Below are 18,605 nucleotides of genomic sequence, written 5' to 3' on the forward strand. Positions count from 1 at the left end.
CTAGACATATTTTTGAAAAGTTATAACTGAATTTCAAAAATAAAAATTTATTTGAGAAACCTCAAAAAAGGAAGCGGGAGGGGCGTGAAACATGTTTATTTTTTATTTGGCCTTAGGCCAAAAAAAAAAAAAATTGTTTGTTTGTCCATAGAGGCTTATGAAATAGTTGGGTCGGTAGGTCGGATTTTTTTTTTATTTTTTTTTTTTTTTTACAGATTGCACTTGAAACGTACAATTTGAAGACTGGTAAATAAGTCAAAACACACAGCACTTCACTGGTTTAACTCTTGAGATGGTTCTGCATAGGCCTGGCATTTTCGGTAATTTTGTACCGGGTACCAAGCATTTTTCGGACGGGTAACCGGCACCAAATTGCAAAAAAAAAAAAAAAAAAAAAAAAAAAAAATTCAAGATGTTTTGTATTTTTAATATGAAAATTGATACTTTGTATTCATAAATACTCTATTAATGATTTCAAAATGCATTCAAATTCAATGCATTTTGAAATCATTAATAGACTATGACATGAATTAAAATTATCAATTTTCATATTAAAAATACAAAACATGGCCACGTGTTTTGAACTCGCCACCCTTAGCGTTACATCACAAATATTATGAATTTTTACACCAATCAAGTTTCAAATTAGAATATCTCCACAACTATCAACCATAAACTAGCAAAAGTATACATTTTTGGAAAGCTGAAGGCAAAAGCAATTTAAATATACACATTTCAACTCACTGTACAGGGTGACATTGAAGTTATACAGGGTGGAATAAAAAAAATCCAAATAAACAATGGGTCATTTAATGCATTGCTTATTACTAACTTGCAGTTATAAACTGAAAGTAAACATCATTGATTTGGTTAGAGGTTAGGGGGAGCCTACTGACTCTGGAAGAAAAAAAATCACATCTGTTTGGTAATCTCGGAATACAGGGTGTCCCAAAATATGTTCAAATTTTTTTACAATTCAACATATTTTGAACTGAAACATTTTACCCTAACCCATACAAAAAAAGTAAGTCCATATTTAGATTCCTCATCAAATTTCCTCTCAGAAAATGTAAACTTTGACTATGATAGGATAAGTAATTAAAATTTACAGCAACTTTTAGATTTTGAAGACATCCGCATTGCTTACTACAGTGTTTAATATGAAAACGGGTAGTTTTGTACATAAAAGTTTGCATTTTATAGACTAAACCAATCATAAAGAGTTAAAAGTGATTAAAAACAATTAGCAGAATTAATAATCTTTCAAAAGAGCTCTTAACCATGTCTGTAGCCCATATGGATGCAAAGATATGATCAGTTGATTCAACGCACACACACAAAATCTTTATTTCCCATAGACTTTGCACATACCGCCACCGCCTCATCCGCCACCGCCTCATCCACCACCTCGGTCATTCTGAACTCAACTATCTTAGCTGATAAACAATTCTCCTTTGGAGGTCTGTTAGGGCACTTACATAGCTACAAAATGACACCAAACACACTTCAATACCTTTTGTTTAAGCAGAGATATAACAATTTGAACGAGTCTCGATTTGGAAAAGCGTAACAACACCACCATTTTTGGGTGGCGAGTTCAAAACGTGTGGCCACATCTTGAAATTTTTTTTTTTTTTTTAGGTCAACCATGAATGATCCTAGCATTTAGGTCTAGGTCCAGGGACACTACAAACCGAAAAAATAAAAAACTTTAAAATTTTTTTTTTTTTTTTTTTTTGGAAAAATTCCAAAAAAAAAATTCCAAAAAAAAAAAAAAGCGGTCGGGACCAGGGTACACGGTCGGTCGGACGAGGACAAACAAACAATTTTTTTTTTGGGCCTTATTTGACGACGACTTCCGTTTTCACTTTATCGACCACCCTCCTACTTCTTTCTTTTCAACATATCTTCCCAGGTTTCGTTTCTTTTGACACTGAAATTTGGAATGCAAATACAAGGATAGAGTCAAAGTTTATGGGGGTGATGTGGTATTAAAGTGTGTCGGTGTCTACCTGTATAGGAGGACATACCATATTTCGTCAAATAAACGCCCCCAGGGGCGTTACATTTTCAAAATGACGAAATATGAACTAGAAACACTGACTTCTGGTTCATTTCCGGGTTTCCAATCCAGATTTTCGCCAATTATTGACACTATTATCTACCATGTGGGCAACTTGGTAAGCTTACTACATAAGATAGCATGGAAATATTGGCATTTTTGAAACATCTTGGTTGGAAAAAATGGTGGGGCGTTTATTTGAGAGGGGCGAGTATTTGATGAAATACGGTACATACAATGTACAAGACTTTTCACATTTAAACCATGGACCACTTACAAACAAGCACCTTCCAACAATCCTCAGTTTGCAATGGTCTGCAGTAAGTCACAATTGCATAAAATTTTTGACTTATATCCCCTAACATGCATTAAATATCAACCACGATTAGTAGGCATACTGCTTACTATCATACAATGATACACACTACAGCTAGGGCAATGTTCACACAAAAATCCACCATTTTGGTCCAGGGTATGTTGATCAAATGTTGATGTGGACAGGCCCGTACGCAGGATTTTTGGGGGAGGTGCCGATTTTGAAAAAGTGGACTTTTTTCAAGAGAGAGGGAGGGCAGATTTTGTGAAAAATGGACTTTCTTTCCAAAATTTGGACCTTTTTACCAATAAAGCCTCAAAAACCCGCACCCCTGCGTAGCCGTACGGGCCTGGATGTAGATGTTCCCATTTTGATAGCAATGCACAATATTGTCCGCGATTGCTGAGTGGTGTGCACCTGTGTGTCCTATTTATGTCAGGCGGATTTATCCGCCTGATATACTGTGAAGCTCCTAAATCTTCTTCTTTATGTCAGGCGGATTTATCCGCCTGATATACTGTGAAGCTCCTAAATCTTCTTTCTTTCTTTCTTCTTTAGTAGAACCAAAAATTGCTACTAGTGCCAGACGCTTGGACCAATGTTGACCAAACTTGGCCACAAGAAGCACTGACCCAAGCTTAATATAACTTCTACACAGATAGGGGTCAAAGGTCATGTAAGGGTTATTAGGGGTCATTTTGTGAAAATCTTAAAAATGCTACTGCTCCTTTAAATGACATGCTATGACCACCAAACATGGTCAGCAAGAACCGCTGGCCCAAGCTTCAAATAAGTTGTACCACAGATTGGGGTCAAAGTTCATGTAAGGCTTAATAGGGTCATTTTGTGAAAATATTTGCGTGAAATGTAATGAAGCAGCTATCATTAGAGGCAGCAACCTTGTGCAGGGAAACAGCTATTTTATAACAAGAGATAAGCACATAGTTTCGTTGCAAGCTTGGGCATGTCTACTGGTGTGGTTTTAAGTTTCCAGGAAAATTAACAGTAAATATTGTGCTGCTATTTTGATAATAAGAGGTAAGAGTTGTTAGGTTTGGAAATTATGCTATCCCATGATGCATTTATGAAAATACACATTAAAGGTTAGGAAATGATGCTATCCCATGATGCATTTATGAAAATACACACTAAAGGTATGTGATAAATGCTATATAGTTGCTTGTGCGGTGGGGATGGTGGTCAAATTATATTCCTTCCCATGATGCATTTATGAAAATCAATACATACACACTAAGGCTATATGGTAAATGCTATATAGCAATAATGGTGGATACCAGTACTCGGGTTTGTGGGGGGGGGAGGGGGCGGGCAAATTTTGAAATTTATCCGATTGGGCTAAAACTTATATATAATAATCATAAGGGGATCATGAAACATCAGCTATGGTCATCCAAGGTCAAATGTTACAGCTGCTCCGATGGGGCAGTAACTCTGGGGAAATGATCCCTGACACTTGGGGAGTATGTAACCGCAAAGGTCATGTGAGGTCAAAGGTCAGGTCAAATTTAAAGTTGCTCCGATAGTGCTGTAACTTCGGGACAATGATCCCTGACAATTGGGGAGTATGTAACCACAAAGGTCATGCGAGGTCAAAGGTCAGGTCAAATTTTAAGTTTCTCCGATCGGGCTGTAACTTGGAAAAATGATCCCTGACAATTGGGGAGTATAAAACCGCAAAGGTCATGTGAGGTCAGAGGTCAGGTCAAATTTAAAGTTGCTCTGATAGGGATGTAACTTCGGGAAAATGATCCCTGACAATTGGGGAGTATGAAACCACAAAGGTCATGCGAGGTCAAAGATCAGGTCAAATCTAAAGTTGCTCCGATCGGGCTGTAACTTGGAAAAAATGATCCCTGACAATTGGGGAGTATAAAACCGCAAAGGTCATGTGAGGTCAGAGGTCAGGTCAAATTTAAAGTTGCTCTGATAGGGATGTAACTTCGGGAAAATGATCCCTGACAATTGGGGAGTATGAAACCACAAAGGTCATGCGAGGTCAAAGGTCAGGTCAAATATAAAGTTGCTCCGATCGGGCTGTAACTTGGAAAAAATGATCCCTGACAATTGGGGAGTATAAAACCGCAAAGGTCGTGTGAGGTCAAAGGTCAGGTCAAATTTTAAGTTGCTCTGATTGGGCTGTAACTCGGGGTAAATGATCCCTGACACTTGAGGAGTATAAAACCGCAAAGGTCAACTGAGGTCAAAGGTCAGGTCAAATTTAAAGTTGCTCCGATTGGCCTGTAACTCAGGGAAACCAATTTCTGACACTTCATGAGTATAAAACTAAAAAGGTCATGCAAGGTCAAAGGTCAGGTCAAATTTGAAGTTGCTCCGATTGGGCTGTAACTTAGGGGAAATGATCCCCGACACTTGGGGAGTATGAAACCATAAAGGTCATCTGGGGTCAAAGGTCAGGTCAAATTAAATATTGCTCCGATCAGGCTGTAACAACTTGCGGAAATGATCCCTGACACTTGGGGGAGTATAAAACCGTAAAGGTCATCCAAGGTTACAGGACAGGAAAGGTCAAATGAGGTCAAATGTTAAAATAGGCCCGATTGGGCTTAAATGTGATGCAAATTATCCTTGATTTGAGATAGCATGAGTAGTCAACTCACGTTTACCTGAGGTCAAAGGTCAAATGAGGTCAATCAGAAGTCATCGCCTGACATTCGTGGCTCGTGAGCCACAGTAGCTCTAGTTCTTTCTTTCTTTCTTTCTTTCTTCTTTAGTAGAACCAAAAATTGCTACTAGTGCCAGACGCTTGGACCAATGTTGACCAAACTTGGCCACAAGAAGCACTGACCCAAGCTTAATATAACTCCTACACAGATAGGGGTCAAAGGTCATGTAAGGGTTATTAGGGGTCATTTTGTGAAAATCTTAAAATGCTACTGCTCCTTTAAATGACATGCTATGACCACCAAACATGGTCAGCAAGAACCGCTGGCCCAAGCTTCAAATAAGTTGTACCACAAGATTGGGGTCAAAGTTCATGTAAGGCTTAATAGGGTCATTTTGTGAACATATTTGCGTGAAATGTAATGAAGCAGCTATCATTAGAGGCAGCAACCTTGTGCAGGGAAACAGCTATTTGATAACAAGAGATAAGCATATGGTCGAATCCAACCAAAAGTGTCCACGGGCCAAAAATAAAAGTCCGAAATAAAAATGTCTCCACAATTTTTTCCTTTTGCCCATTGATTGATGACAAATTGGCCTTATAGGAACCAAAAGTGCCATTACTAATCTTGAAAAATAAATCCAGGACGTGTAATAGTAAATGTGATATCAAAACGCAATGTTACCTCTACGAATACCACTAGGATGCTTTCACTATCGCAATACTAATCAACCTAAAACAAATGGAATATTCCCATTAACGTTTTTTTTAGTAATGTAGACCACAGGGTGTCAGGAAAATGCTAGCTCAACCAGAAAATATTTGTTTTTATTTTTATAACGCGATCAATATGATCTTCGTCCATTTATGCTAGTTTATTTTTGAAAATGAAGTTTAGGTCAGTTTCTCTATTTTATTTATCAAATGAGTATGAATCAATTTACACATTGTAAAAGAACGCAGTATGATATATGTTTTCAAGAATATTAGGAATTATACGCATACACCTAACGCTTTATACAATGAAAAGGTGAAGAAACCTGGGTATTCAGTAGGTAACATGAGCGATTTAACAATATCTATATTGAGTTTATAGGTTTACATTTTGCTATTATGGTAATGAATTAATAAAATGGTAGTTTTAGATCTCTTTCAGATGGTACGTCCAAATGAATAAATGCTATTACCTTAGATCAAAAAAATGTTGATGCTTTTAGCAAGATTCTGACCACTTCATTTTGATATACAAGTAGTTAATCAGCAATTTTGCATAATAAATAATTGTTGAATGAATCCAGTATATGGGTAATAATAGTGTCCTGGGGTACCGCTTAAAGTTTTTGACAATTAATTTCCATTGGTAGGGACACTTCATTACACATGTCATGTATTATGCTGTATTCGTAAGTAACATTTCAGTATTTGTAGGTAAGAATTAGACTTTTGGTGGATATCGCAATCAAAACTTCATTTTATAAAGCACTTTGAATGTATTATTTTCTTTATGTGCGTTTATTGATACTTTAGACCCTATCATGTATTAATAATGTCGGTTCACAGCGGTTGAAAGAGGATTGAAGTAAGAAACAAAGGTACTAACGTGACTTTAATTTGGCATAATTGCACACAAATCACTTAAAACCGTTATTGCAGACTTGTGAAGTCCATCTTGGAGTCAGTTACGTCTTGTGGCCTTTCGTTTGAGGGCAACTACAATTAGCTTTATACCAGGGTCCATCAATGTGTTGTCTAGATTATGAGACAATGAGAACAGCCGTTTTTTCCATGGTATTCGTAGGTAACCTTGGCGAAAACGTCAAAAGTTACCTTCGAATAAATCAATTTGGACACAAATTACTCAGAAACCAGAAGGTCGGTAAACATTTAAAATGAAGCACACATGACAGTTGACAATCCAAGTATTTTTCCCCTTCTAATCTTCTTTGAATCTGATTTTTCTTTCAAATGAGCAGACCGTAGTCTATTTCAGTACATATTTTTCACCAATTAAGCCGTATTCAGTTTTGCATGGTGGGCATGTATGTGAATTCGCAACTTTCATTGACATATGATTTGATAGCAAATTAACATACAGGACTTCGTTATGTACCAATATGGGCATCTATATAATAATACTGGTAGTCTGTGACTCTGTGATTCTGTGACTCTGTCTGTCTGTCTGTCTGTCTGTCTGTCTGTCCGCCTATTTTCTCGGAGACTAGGGGTCGCACGTTCCTCAAACTTGGTGGGCGGGTGCAGCTTGACCCCATACAGAACAAGTTTGTATTGGTTAGTGGGTCAAGGTCACTCAAGGTCATCCAGGGGTCAAATTAGTAAAAATTGTTTTTCTCGGAGACTGGGGGTCGCACATTCCTCAAACTTGATGGGTGGGTGCGTCTTCACCCGGGACAGAACAAGTTTGTATTGGTTAGTGGGTCAAGGTCACCAGAGGTCATCTAGGGGTCAAATTTGTAAAAACTGTCATATGGGTATGCAACTTGGTGGGTAGGTGCATCTTGACTTAAGACAGAACAAGATTGTATTGGTTAGTGGGTCAAGGTCACCCAGGGGTCATCTAAGGTCAAATTAGTAAAAACTGTCGTATGGGCATGAAATTTGGTGGGTACAGTCAACTTTTAAAGTCAAATTTTTGGACGGTCATGTTGGGGTCATCCGGGGTCACCCAGGGGTCATCTGAGGTCAAATTAGTAAAAAAAATGTCGTATGGGCATGAAACTTGGTGGGTACAGTCAACTTTTAGAGTCAAATTTTTGGACAGTCATTTTGGGGTCTTCCAAGGTCAAATTACTAAAAACTGTTGTATTGGCATGAAACGTGGTGGGTACAGTCAACATTTAGAGCCAAATTTTGGAAGGTCATTTCGAGGTCAAAAGGGGTCATCTGAGGTCAAATTAGTAAAAACTGTCCTATGGGCATAAAACTCGGTGATTACAGTCACCATCAGCCAGGTAATCGCGACAGCCGAGAACCGCCAAATACGGGTAACCGCCTAGTTAGCATGAATGGCGGTGTTTCACAATACTGTCATGATGTCAAAGTGTATTCGTAGGTAACATTTGGTTACCGAAATTTACCTACGAATACTTGCTTTTATTGTTGACATCTCAGAAATATTTAAACGCAGGTTATTGAAACTTGGTAGAAATAAAGAGTGTATTACCCTGCACCTATTGCTTAACTATTGTTTACTATTCTCTCACTTTGTGGAAATGGCACAGCTTTTAACATGTATTCGGAGGTAATGCATATTTTTTACCAAACCTACCTTTGTGCCATTTAGAATTTCTGGCAGCTAAACACAATAATAAAGATGTCCTAATGCAATGCATTTCAGTATTGGACATATCAAAGCTTGTATCAATTAAGCATTTATTAGTGATTTCCATTTTTAAAGATATATCTAGAGCTATGAAAAATTGTATTCGTAAGAAATATAAAAAAATACCACTCAAAAAACTATCACAAAAAATTCATAATTATGTACAAATATGTGAAAAATTGAACAGGCAATCTTTGAATACACACCTTTCAGGAAATCAATTTAGATTCAATCCAATGACTTCTTTTCATAACTGATTTAGATGTTTTTAAAAATACTTTAAGAAATATTTTGAAAAAATGGGTAAAAATAGCATGTTTTGGGGTCTCTGTGTCTAAGTTTTTCACAGAAGGGGTCTTATTATATATGGCGAAGCGTATGATCAAGGCGAATAAACACAATACAAAAACAAATGCCAATTGATTAATACTTTTAAGTTATGGCCATGAACATGCCGTGTACACTTTTCGTTGGATTCGACCATATAGTTTCGTTGCATGCTTGGGCATGTCTACTGGTGTGGTTTTAAATTTCCAGGAAAATTAACAGTAAATATTGTGCTGCTATTTTGATAATAAGAGGTAAGAGTTATTAGGTTTGGAAATTATGCTATCCCATGATGCATTTATGAAAATACACACTAAAGGTTTGGAAATGATGCTATCCCATGATGCATTTATGAAAATACACATTAAAGGTATCTGATAAATGCTATATTACTATATAGTTGCTTGTGCGGTGGGGATGGTGGTCAAATTATATTCCTTCCCATGATGCATTTATGAAAATCAATACATACACACTAAGGCTATATGGTAAATGCTATATAGCAATAATGGTGAATACCAGTACTGGGTTTGTGGGGGGAAGTTTGAAATTTGTCCGATTGGGCTAAAACTTATAATATAATAATCATAAGGGGATCATGAAACATCAGCTATGGTCATCCAAGGTCAAATGTTACAGCTGTCCGATGGGGCAGTAACTCTGGGGAAATGATCCCTGACACTAGGGGAGTATGAAACCGCAAAGGTCATGTGAGGTCAAAGGTCAGGTCAAATTTAAAGTTGCTCCGATAGTGCTGTAACTTCGGAAAATGATCCCTGACAATTGGGGAGTATGAAACCACAAAGGTCATGCGAGGTCAAAGGTCAGGTCAAATTTAAAGTTGCGCCGATCGGGCTGTAACTTGGAAAAAATGATCCCTGACAATTGGGGAGTATTAAACCGCAAAGGTCGTGGTGAGGTCAAAGGTCAGGTCAAATTTTAAGTTGCTTCGATTGGGCTGTAACTCGGGGTAAATGATCCCTGACACGTGAGGAGTATAAAACAGCAAAAGGTCAACTGAGGTCAAAGGTCAGGTCAAATTTAAAGTTGTCCGATTGGCCTGTAACTCAGGGAAACCAATTTCTGACACTTCATGAGTATAAAACTAAAAAGGTCATGCAAGGTCAAAGGTCAGGTCAAATTTAAAGTTGCTCCGATTGGGCTGTAACTCAGGGAAAATGATCCCCGACACTTGGGGAGTATGAAACCATGAAGGTCATCTGAGGTCAAAGGTCAGGTCAAATTAAATATTGCGCCGATCAGGCTGTAACAACTTGCGGAAATGATCCCTGACACTTGGGGAGTATAAAACCGTAAAGGTCATCCAAGGTTACAGGACAGGAAAGGTCAAATGAGGTCAAATGTTAAAATAGGCCCGATTGGGCTTAAATGTGATGCAAATTATCCTTGATTTGAGATAGCATGAGTAGTCAACTCACGTTTACCCGAGGTCAAAGGTCAAATGAGGTCAATCAGAAGTCAACGCCTGACATTCGTGGCTCGTGAGCCACAGTAGCTCTAGTTCACCTTCTATTCCAATGTGCCATTGAATTGGGGATGAAGATAGGGTAGTCCCGCTATGCGGTCCACCAAAAACTCAAAATGGTGGGTCGATGACCACATTTTATTTGCATGGATGTGTTTACACGTAGGTGATCACTGTGTGTGTACTACTGTGTATGACTTTGCAAGTGCCTTATTTATTTGAAGTACCCTAATTTAAAATTCACTGTACAGTTTACTTTTGAATCCCAACTATTTTCGATGTAACCTGGGGTGTATGTACATTACATACATGTGTATATGTGGGGGGGGGGGGTGCAAGGGGCTAAGTTTAGCTTCCAAGTTGACAAGTTCCACTCCCTATATTTCTTGTTTACTGCACCAAGGTACTCAGATGAGAAACCATGTAACTACTAGATGCACATAGGACCAAATGGTAAAGTGATGATGCATGTGACCTTTCCTTAGTTTCCTATTTTGTTATGATTCCTGTAGTCCCTTTAAAATTGGAATTACTGAGAAGAAAGCCTGCAGTCATGTGTAGGCAGCCAGGTGTTAACACCTTGGCTACCAATGCCAGGTCACGTCAGGTCGCAGTGTAAATGCATGGCAATGGTACCATGTTCAATCAGTTCAGTTTTCCAGTTTACTCTGTAATCAAGTGGTTCAAGGTTTTTAAAAAACACTACATAGGAATCCCATTTTTGGCCTCCAAATTAGTGTTTGTCCCAATTTACTTCTCTATGGTTTTTCTAAATTTAATTATTTTATTTTTCTGTGCACTGAAAAATCAAAAGTAGATCAATCAAGATCACCAGATGAATACATTCTCAAAAAACACAGTGCAAATTTTTGAAGGAAAATATATTATTTCCAGATGAAACATGGGTCTATAAAAAAGCTCAATCTTAAAAAAAAAACACACCCCTATTGTATGTGTCACATGTCCTGACCAACCATCCTATACTAGCAATTGTGGTCCTTTGTAGCTATAAAACAGAGGACGTCTGACTCTGAAACTATGTTTAATTTGAGGACCAAAATGGTGGATTTGTGTACATGTGTATTATACTAGCTGTGTATTTAAGACAGTAAAAAAAGTGCCTACCAACAGCGGATAATATTTTTAATGCACACAAAAGAGGATGGCATGCAATCCTCCTCTTAAAACAGAGGACACTCAGGACAGTGCTCCTTTACGACTAGACCATGGTGTAAAACACTAAATCAGGGAAGTGAGAGTACATCCTACACAGGGTTCGAATTAGTTTTAAAAAATTGCGTACGGTAGCAGTTTTTGGCTAATTCATCATAATCAGGATACTTCCATATACTAAAGCACTATTTAAAAAAGTGCTATACAAAATGCAAAATTGGGTAGTAGTTACTTCAAAATGTGGAGCAAACTGCTATGCGATACAGTCGAATTCGCACCCTGATCCTACATGTATTTTTTGTATAGGATAATATAAAATTGATAGTATTAGTATGCATGCATCTTGTCAATGTCAAACACAACACTGTCTTCCCAGCTGGGTGTTCTGACTTTGTTTGCATGTCCTTGCATTGCACAGTTAAATTGTTGATGGAAGGTGTCCTTATGAGGACAATTTGACACCAAAATATGCTCCATTTTTAAAACCCCTTAGCACAACCTTGGATGATTGAATCTCTATTGTGTGCTGTAATGTGTAAGTGTGTGGAAATTCAAATACATTTATAAGACATTCCTATGTTCTTATTGTGATGTCATACATTGTGCACACAGTTAAATTCACAATGGCTCATAAAGAACAACTAAAACAGGGGACATTTCATATTAGACTCAAGAGCTCCTACCCTAGTCTTTTCTAGCCCTACTATAAGGCCTTTTAAAGACACTATATCCGAGAACCGCTAAAACCCACTAACCGCTCCATCCGAAAAAACCTGGGGAATAGCAGTCACTGGGTTTAGGAGTTCTCTGGATATAGCCATTAGCCAGGTTTTATGATATAGCATGGTTTTGGATCACCACAATCAAAAGGCCCTATACTAGTAGGGCTAAGTCTTTTCAGAGATTGTGCAATTAAAATCCAAAATTAAATTTCAAAATCTGATTAGCTTGTTCGGCATAAAAAAAATAGGGACGGTGGTCCCAAATAGGTCGTCCGAATGGGTAGTGAACACCACAAAATATTCATTTGATTTTGAAACATTTTATTTTTATTATTTTTGAGAAACCCTTTTTGATTTTCAGCCCAATTTACAAGTTGACCTACATGTAAAATGACCTTTGACCTTCCTTAGTATGTGAACCTGAACAGAACACCACCATTTACATGAAAGTTCCCATCATGCAGCTTTGGCTGAAGCAGGCCAGTACGCATGATTTTTTTGGGGTGCCGATTTTGAAAAAGTGGGCCTTTTTTCCAGGGGGGCAATTTTGTAAAATGTGACTTTACCTAAAAAAAACCCAATTTTTTTCTCGTTATGCTCGCAAATTGTCATATTTTGGGACTTTTTTGTATACTTTTGCACATTTGGGGGGATGGGCTGTATGGGCCTGGGCTGAAATTTGATATAAATTTGAATCGATTGAGCCCATTTATTGGTCGAGCTAATTTTTGAGTTTTTAAAAAGTAAAGTTCAATATAATTGGGCGTATGTTTTGGATCCAATATTTTCCCCCACTTGGATTCATCAAAAGATATTAATGGTTGCAATTGGAATTGAACTGCTCATGTGAGACCAGATTTTTTGCATTTCAGTCTATTTTACAAGGTGACTACAAATGACCTTTGACCTCAGATATGACCTTGAACATCTCCAATATAATGGAGTTCCCATAGTGCAGCTATGACCCCAAGTTTGATATAAAATCACACTTGGATTCATCAAAACATATAAAAATGGTTGCAATAGGATTTGAACTGTTCAAATACTTGACCAAATGTTAACCAATTGTTGACGGACACTCACACTGACTGACGGACACACACCGACTGACAGATGGACGGACACGATTCGTGATGCCATAATGTCTCTTCCTTCGGACAACCTAAAAAAAGCAGCACATCAATTCAAATGCAGCATGTTTCTACCAAGTGTCAGTTGCCGTGCTGTGCCATGCCGTGTATTGACGAGTAACAAGCCCAGGAATCCATTTGAGGTGGATCAGTCCGGGTCAAAGCATGTGATCCATGCAGTAGAAATAAGTTGTGTGATGGGTTGCCAGGTAAGGATTTGAGGTCACTTGTATGAATCATGCCAATTGATGTAAAGCTAGAGCATTTTATTAATTCTGCTTGTATAGTAAGGTCCAGTGTACAGTGGTGGTGCCATATGCCCCCTAGTTCGAACGCTTGCCTCCCCAGATGCCCCCACCCCGTAAACACAAAATTACTTTTTGTGGCAATTTTGCGCAAAATTGGTTGATTTTTGCCCAGGCTGTGGAATTCACTTTGCCCCAAATACATGTACACCCCCCAAAATGTAAACAGATGGTGCACTACTGCACTAGGTGGCAAAGTCCAGCATCATCCGTTTAAAAAATGAGGGCCAATCGTTGCATGATGTGCGAGAGACCACATTTATGCATAGGTCAGGGATTCTCAATACACGGCCCGCAGACCAGATCCGGTCCACATTTGAGTACCGGTATCTTTTGGTCCACAGACCATTCTTAGTCGGTGGGAGTGGTCTAGTTTATAGACATATAATCTGATTGGACAATCGCATGATTTTGGATGCCGTCTATCAGACCGTAGACAACCCCACGTCATCATGAGTATTGATAACGCTTAACACGCTTGTAGAGGTGCGCGTATGTATCGCATTGTATGCGTAGACTAGTGCGGAATACTCGCGCACACTAGCAGTACGCGCAACAGAATATGTGAAGTTGTAAACAAGTTTTGTTCATTTTATAATAAGGGGAGTTTTATAACGGTAACCTTTTTCGGCTTTAATAGTTTGTTAAAATAATATTTAACTGACTAAGAATGAGAATAAACGACAGGAATTTTTGTTTTACTATAGACGACAGGCACTATCTGTACAGTCTCTTTTAAAATCTATGATTGCGACACTACATGTAGTTTTTGCTTTTCAGTGGCGGCCATCTTGAAACTGGCACTCTGGTGAAAAATTATAATTCCTATTGTTTTGATCATGCCACTGTTTTTCCAATTTATTTCTGAAGGCAGCAGTGGTTTGAGTAGTAACGGTGGGGGATGGTAGTTGGTTCCATATCCGTATGCTTCTTGGATAAAAGGAATTTGTATACATATATGTACATCAATTGTAGGCTTTTGTAGCAGTTGGGATGTTGTATTTGAACACATGGTCTTGCCTTGCTAGGTAGGAGGCTGATTGGAATGAAGGAGGAAGACTGAAATCAACTAGGTGGTTGTGAATCTTGAAGAACATGATGGCCTGTGTGCAGTGAGCCGACGGGTATGAAGGGAGTCCCATCCGATGTTGTTGAGTGATGTAACAAAAGTCGTGCAGCGGTAGTCAGCATACACAAACCTTGCAGCTGCTCGCTGTTGGTCCACTACAGGGTCTTAGCTAGAAATTGATGGTTCCCCGTCATTTGAATAAAATTGCCTGTCCTAATTTGACCTTTAAAACATTTACCAGACATCTATAATAGCCCATTGGGGGTTCAAAGAGTTCAAATATGTGCTGATACATGTATGGCCTTGTACAACAAATTGGGTCTACTAAAAAGGTCAAATTAGCTTCTCAAAACATACAATTTATAACATACATGTAGCATCTGTCAAAGGCATTAATTTTGCCCGTCCCAGGAGCAAACTGGCCGTCATTTAGACGGCCAGACGGGTGGCTAGCTAAGACCCTGGTCCACTATAGATGTTGTATAATAAAAGGATTCCAGACTTCGGCAGCGTATTTAAGCAAGGACGTACCAACGACTCGTAGGCTCTAACGGTCTAACCTTCACATCTTTGTGGCATGGTGCAAGTGTTCTTCTGAGAAGACCTAGTGTTTGGTTGGCTTTGTTGACGATTTGGTGTGAATGGCTGTTCCAGTTGAGGTCATGGGATATATGGTAAATACCTAGATAATCATGTTGATTGACTCTGCCAAGGACGTCTCCGAAGATGGTATACTGGTAGTCGCTTGGCTTCCTCTTGCGGGTGACGCTCAGGATGGCACATTTCTTGATATTAAATTCCATGAGCCATGCACTGGACCAATCCGCAAGAGCCTGAAGGTCTTGTTGCAGGATTTTGTGATCATCTGGTGAGTTTGTTTCTCTATGCTGTCATCGGTGAATAGGCGAATGCTTGATTGATGTTATCTTGATTGCCGTTAATGTATAACAAAAATAAAGCTGGGCCAAGCACAGATTCCTGGGGAACTCCTGATGTGACATCAACCCAGGAAGAGTGTTGACTATTCACCGAGACAGCTGAGCTTGGGAGCGGTTTGCGAGAAAGGCATTGATCCAGAGCAGGCATTGATTGAGTGCATAAACTTGTTCTTGTAAACCTTACAATCATGCAATCTCTACTGGTGCCGCATATATTTCCCGGGATGTCATTATGATCAAGACTGAAGTCTTGCCAACAGGACGGGATACTTTAATAGTATGCTAAAACCAAGTCCAAATGTCACTCTGAATTTTAATGCATCATCCCGGCCCCAGCCTCCACTGACCATTTTCTGAACCTGGTTTCTGTAGTCTGTACCAGTCAATCCCCCTTCAGTGCTGAGCCAGAAAGGCTTTCCCAATTGCCCACCCCCACCCCCATCCCAGACTCCTCAATTTATTGGACTGAACATGCTGAATGCCACTGGCAATGAATGAAAATGTACACATCATCCTGATATTAGTTTTTGGAAACACATCATGATCATAGTAAAACTAAAACACAGGACTGATTTTATACTTGACAATTTTATTCTACATGTACATCAGTCTCAAGTGCATGAGAGTTCAGTCATAATTTCATTCATAAAAGTAATTTCTTTCATAAATTGAGGGAGCTGTATCACCTCCATGGTTCACGGCTCACTTCGTCAGCACACATGCAAATTTGTTCTCATGACGTGATCGATAGGGCCAGCAGGCATTTTTCCACACACAAGGGAAAATTTAAACGCAATTATTTGTCTTACAATGGAAGAAAATAACAAAAATTCTCAAAATTCTGAAACAGTAATACCTGGACTAGAGGGGGTCTGTCGGGAATTTTTAAAGATGTTTAATACAAGGAAGAAAAAGGCTGAAGAAACAGAACATATCCACGACGTGTTCTGACAAGTTCACAAAATTGCGATGGATGAACAAAAACATTTTTGTGTCGCCGATTTTTATAGAGAATATCCGAGTTATATATTAAAAATAAAGATTCTTACCTTTAAAACCTGGTGTACTGGGGCTTCTTTCTGGGGATGCTCTGTGATCAGGTGATCTCCTGCTGTGCTTTTTGTGATTATCTGGCCAAGGTTGTGTGGGGGACGACGCTGGACCAGGACTCGATCGGCGTCCGTTGCTACCGCGGATCGGGCTGCTTTGCCTGAGAGTAAATGGCAGTGTAGCTCGCATTGGCTGCGGGCCTGCTCTTGGGGAGGCATTTCTACGTTGGGGTCGTTGAGGCGGTTGTGCGGCCATTATCGCAACCAAACTTCGCCCACTTATAACCCAAAGTCCCTTTAAAAGCTCCCAAAATTTCAATTCCTTACGATCATCGACAGCGCTAATATTGGCCCAAAATTTGGGACCCGTTTTTCCGATGTTTACTCTCTTCAGTCTGCAATCGTTTCGGCAGCGCAGGCAGCAGAAATTATGTAGCCTCGTCCACGAATACTAAAGCCCAAAATGGCATACAGCCAAATCAGGCCCAGGAAATTATTGAGCATAGCGGAAGTGATCCCAGGTCGTGCAAAATCTGATTGGAGAAATAATAATGCGGTAAATTTATTCAAAACATTGACACAACAAAGAGACCCCATATAATTATACATATAAATATATAAAGGAAAGGCAAGGGGATATCATATAGAACTTCATAAATTTATCATCACAATTTCACAAAATACAGACCAATAATAAAAATGCACCGTTTTGTAGGCTGGCATGGCATGCCTGGGGCCTACAAGTGGCCACTGCAGCAATAGTTGCAGTGGCTCAGTATAAGCTAGTAGGCCTATAGGCTCAAGGGGCTGCAACCATAGGCTTTAGATTTTCAACATGGGGGAGGGGGGACTGCAACTATGAGCCACTGGGGGTATACAATTTCCAAAAGGCCTCTGAGGCCTCCCAAAAACGCTTTACCCCCCGGCCTGCCAAAAATCTGCCTCCTCCTCCCCCCCCCCTTGCACATGCCTTTTTTTTGGATGCAAGCACATCAAGCAGGAAAATGTGCATATTTAAGCGTTTCCTTAGTGTTTTCCTATGCCTTTTAGAGTGGCACCCATAAATGTGTGCCAAAATTGCTTGCCCCCCCCTTTCGGCTTGCCAAAAATTGCTCCCCGCCCCCTTCGGCTCGCCAAAATTTCTCCACCCCTCCCACCAGGACTCATAATTATTAGCTATTATTGCACAGCCCCTAAGGCCCACAGGCCCCAACCACTTTCAAATTAAGGTGAAATTTTGTGTTTACACTAATTTTGCCCAACATAATAAAGGTAGGCCTATAGCCTACATTTTGCAGGAATTTTGTGTTAATCCAGGCAGGCCAATTTTGAATTTTACACCTGATTTGGGAGGGGCAAAATGAGTTAATAACTCAGTGGGGGGAGGGCCGGGGAGGGGGATGGGGGGGGGGTCCCAAAAGACCACACTTGAACTGACGACATACATAGGGGGAGGGGTCAACAACGGTTTGAGATGACATAGCAGTGATTTTTTCAGTGTTTTATCTGGTCGAGGAAACTACATGAAGGAAGTTAAAAATGTTTGGGAACCCCCCCCCCCCCCCCTTCTTGGTGCCAGCACTTGGGATAAACTTGTCAAGACTTTAAAGAGCCTGCGATTCCGATGCTGAAAAACGGGTGGGGGGGTCATGACTAAAAATTGGTTCAATGGGTATTTAAACAGGTGCTAGACCCCGGGGCTAGACCTATTTTTTAGTATTTGACCTATAGGCCTATATAAAAATAAGCCCCCCCCCAAAAAAATAATCAGAGGGGTCTTTAGTAGAACTGTTTTGAGACTGAAAATGACAGCCTGCATGGGCCATGGTGATTTATAGGCCTAAGTGTTTTGGGCCTATAAAATCCCCAGAAATAATCAGAGACCCCAGAAGGGAGTGACACGTACAACAAATGGGGTTATATGATGAGGGGTAGCTGATTTTGAAAACAAATGAAGGGACTGTGCAATAATTAGCTCCCCATGGGCACAGTGGGGCTTTTCCTACTTATCCTTTTTAGACGGTTTTTAAAGCGTTAGGCCCTA

The 18,605-nt window shown here is 39.5% G+C and overlaps 1 protein-coding gene across 1 annotated transcript in view; it reads right to left on the reverse strand.

Annotated features, from left to right (window-relative positions):
• The window catches only part of LOC140150751 (protein FAM117B-like), a 92,172-nt gene extending 75,173 nt beyond the window's left edge, over positions 1-16,999 (reverse strand). The window contains 1 exon segment of the mRNA XM_072172851.1: positions 16,562-16,999. Within this exon segment, the coding sequence (XP_072028952.1) occupies positions 16,562-16,817 (256 nt within the window). The 5' untranslated portion in view covers positions 16,818-16,999.
• Between the last annotated feature and the right edge of the window lie 1,606 nt (positions 17,000-18,605).

Source organism: Amphiura filiformis, chromosome 4 (genome assembly GCF_039555335.1).
Source record: "Amphiura filiformis chromosome 4, Afil_fr2py, whole genome shotgun sequence".
NCBI lineage: Eukaryota > Metazoa > Echinodermata > Ophiuroidea > Amphilepidida > Amphiuridae > Amphiura > Amphiura filiformis.